General features: G+C 60.5%; 1 protein-coding gene across 1 annotated transcript in view; it reads right to left on the bottom strand.

Annotated features, from left to right (window-relative positions):
• Window positions 1-3,212, bottom strand: part of ATP13A2 (ATPase 13A2) — a gene marked incomplete at both ends in the record, with an annotated part of 13,009 nt that overhangs the window by 8,591 nt on the left and 1,206 nt on the right. Inside the window, 4 exons of the mRNA XM_017732691.1 lie at window positions 355-700; window positions 1,201-1,335; window positions 1,942-2,011; window positions 2,894-3,210. Coding sequence (XP_017588180.1) covers window positions 355-700; window positions 1,201-1,335; window positions 1,942-2,011; window positions 2,894-3,210 — 868 coding nt within the window. The remainder of the gene's footprint in view (window positions 1-354; window positions 701-1,200; window positions 1,336-1,941; window positions 2,012-2,893; window positions 3,211-3,212) is intronic.

Raw genomic sequence — 3,212 nt, 5'->3', positions numbered from 1 at the left:
GGCCCCCTCCGCCCCGGCCCTGGGAAAGGGATCCCCGCGGGCGGGACCGGGCGCCGCGGCGCACAGGGAGGGGTTAACGCCGGGCCTGAGGGAGAACTGATCCCAGGCCTGGGGATAACTGATCCCGCCGGGAATTCCCAGGGCCTCCCGCAGGTGCCAGCCCCGGCGGTGGGGACGGCACTGACGGCTGCGGACAGCCGGGATCGGGGCGTGTGGAAGCGGAGCCTCCGGAGGAACCCCGGGATTCCCAGCATAGGGAAGAGCAGGAGGAGGAGGAGGAGGAGGAAAAGGAGCAGGGCTGGTGGGATAGGGCAGGGATCCGTGGGGGGGATTATCCCTAGAATCAGGTTTTTTTTCTCTTTTTTCCCTCAAATTTCCTGTTAAAACAAATCCATATTGGCTTTGGAAACGGCCTCGTCTGCAGCTCCATCCCGGCAGAGGCTAACGGGACCCCAACACCATTCCGGAGTCTCACAGCATCGTTCCCATGTATCCCAACGTTATTCCCACGTATCCCAACATCCTGGTATCTCATAACATCATTCCCACCTATCCCAGCATTATTTTGGTGCAGAACTGGGATCCCAAAGGACGCGTTAGCCCCACACCCATCCCCAAACGCTTCCCTCTCACCTCCGCTGGGCCGCCGGACCCGGACCCCCACCGACATCCTGGCCATGTTCCGCAGGGTGGTGCTTTGCTGGGAGGGAGGGAGCAGTGAAAACCCACCCCAAAACCCGGGAAAGCATCCCCAAAAACGGTCCCGAGGGCTCGGAAGCGGGGATGGAGGGCAAGGAGAGATGGGTGAGGGCTCAGGAGTCACAGAGCACCCGGAATGGGGCTGTTCCATGGGATGTGATCCCCCGGGGCTGTTCCATGGGATGTGATCCCACGGGAGCTGCCAGCACCTGGAATGGGGCTGTTCCATGGGATGTGATCCCACAGGAGCTGCCAGCACCCAGAATGGGGCTGTTCCATGGGATGTGATCCCACGGGGCTGTTCCATGGGATGTGATCCCACAGGAGCTGCCAGCACCTGGAACGGGGCTGTTCCATGTGTTCCGTGGGATGTGATCCCACAGGAGCTGCCAGCACCGGCTGTTCCATGGGATGTGATCCCACAGGAGCCTCCAGCACCTGGAACGGGGCTGTTCCACGTGTTCCATGGGATGTGATCCCACGGGAGCCACCAGCACTGACCTTGCGCGTCTCGTAGAGGGACAGCCCCAGGGAGAAGGTGGAGATGAGGAAGATGCAGGCGGCGTAGTAGTAGTAGGCATCGCACACCCAGAGCACCATGCTGAGCACTTGGAAGATGTAGAAGGGATTGAGCACCTGGAACGAGGGGAAAATCCGGGTTTGGGAGCGGGGAGAGCTTCTGAGAGCTCACTGGGACAGCTCCGGGCTCCTCGGGGTGGGAGAACCTCCCCCAGCCCAGTGTGGGATTTCCAGGCTCCTGGAAGTGGGGAGAGCTTCCCCCAGCCCAGTGTGGGATTTCCAGGCTCCTGGAAGTGGGGAGAGCTTCCCCCAGCCCAGTGTGGGATTTCCAGGCTCCTGGAGGTGGGACAACTTCCCCCATCCCAGCACAGGACCCCCAGGCTCCTTGGAGGAGGTAAAGCTTCCTCCAGCCCACCGTGAGGCCTGTGGGCTCCTGGATGCAGAGGAGAACGTGGCCCTTCCCTGACATCCCCAAAGCCTCCATCCTGCCCGGATTTCCCTACGGATGCTGCTCCCGAGGGTGCTCAGCCACCTCCGCACCCACCGGGGGCTGCCCCTGCCCGAGCCAAGAGGGCCAGGACGGGCCCCCTCCAGGGCTCTGCCTTCCCCAGCGCCCTCCCCTCCCTTCCCAAGGGCCCGGGAAGCGCTTCCAGCGAGGGACAGCGAGCAGGGGACGGATCTGTCCTGGGAAAATGCACTTGGGAAGCGCGGCCCAGAACCCACCTCCTCCACCAGGAGCCGGGCGTAGGACTTGACGGGCACCTCGATGAGGTTGGGGCCGTAGATCCTCCTTCTGCAGGGGGGCGGGGAGAGGGAAAGGAGAGGGAAGGGATTTTATCCTTGGGAAAGGAGAAGGAAGGGATTTCATCCATGGGAAAGGAGAAGGAAGGGGTTTTATCCATGGGAAAGGGAAAGGAAGGAATTTTATCCATGGGAAAGGAGAGGGAAGGGATTTTATCCTTGGGAAAGGAGAGGGAAGGGATTTTATCCATGGGAAAGGAAAGGGAAGGAGTTTTATCCTTGGGAAAGGGAAAGGAAGGAATTTTATGCTTAAGGAAGGAGAGGGAAGGGATTTAATCCTTGGGAAAGGAGAGAGAAGGAGTTTTATCCATGGGAAAGGAAAAGGAAGGGATTTTATCCATGGGAAAGGAGAGGGAAGGGATTTTTTCCTTGGGAAAGGAGAAGGAAGGGATTTTATCCATGGGAAAGGGAAAGGAAGGAATTTTATGCTTAGGGAAGGAAAGGGAAGGGATTTAATCCTTGGGAAAGGAGAAGGAAGGGATTTTATCCATGGGAAAGGGAAAGGAAGAAATTTTATGCTTAGGGAAGGAGAATGAAGGGATTTTATCCTTGGGAAAGGAGAGGGAAGGGATTTTATCCTTGGGAAAGGAGAGGGAAGGGGTTTTATCCTTGGGAAAGGAGAGGGAAGGGGTTTTATCCTTGGGAAAGGAGAGGGAAGGGGTTTTATCCTTGGGAAGAGCCGCGTTTCCAACTCGGGGCCCCTCCTGCTGCCCAGCCCTCCGTGAGGAGCCCGGCTGTGCGGAGAGGCCAATCCCAGGAATTCTGTCCCAGCCGGCGGTTCAGGGTCTGGACGCAAGGAAAGCCGAGGCTCCAGGGTTCCCTGCTCCCTGGAAAAGCCTCGGCCGCGCTTCCCGGAGCGCTGCCGGCTCCGTACCTGGTGCTGTGCTCCTGCAGCTCCAGCCCGGCCCGGCAGAGGTGCAGCTCCGCGCAGCTCCGGCCCTCGTCCAGCACGCTGCGGAGCGCCGGGGCAAAGGAAAACCGGGAAACCGCGTCAAAACCGGCGGGAACGGCGCAAGAACGCCGCGTCCAAGCCCTGGGGACAAAGCCCACCCCTCTGGGACAGGGAGAGCGCCTCGTGCCTTGGCCTCTCCGCGGCCTGAGGGTGCCAAGGGAAGGCACAAAAGGGGGCACAGTGCGGAGAGCCGGCAGCGTCCGGCTGTGCCAAACCGCTCCGGCCGGGGCCCGCCGGCGGG

This window comes from Corvus brachyrhynchos, unplaced genomic scaffold (genome assembly GCF_000691975.1).
Source record: "Corvus brachyrhynchos isolate BGI_N302 unplaced genomic scaffold, ASM69197v1 scaffold215, whole genome shotgun sequence".
Taxonomy (NCBI): domain Eukaryota; kingdom Metazoa; phylum Chordata; class Aves; order Passeriformes; family Corvidae; genus Corvus; species Corvus brachyrhynchos.
This window is presented reverse-complemented; position numbering and strand designations above follow the sequence as displayed.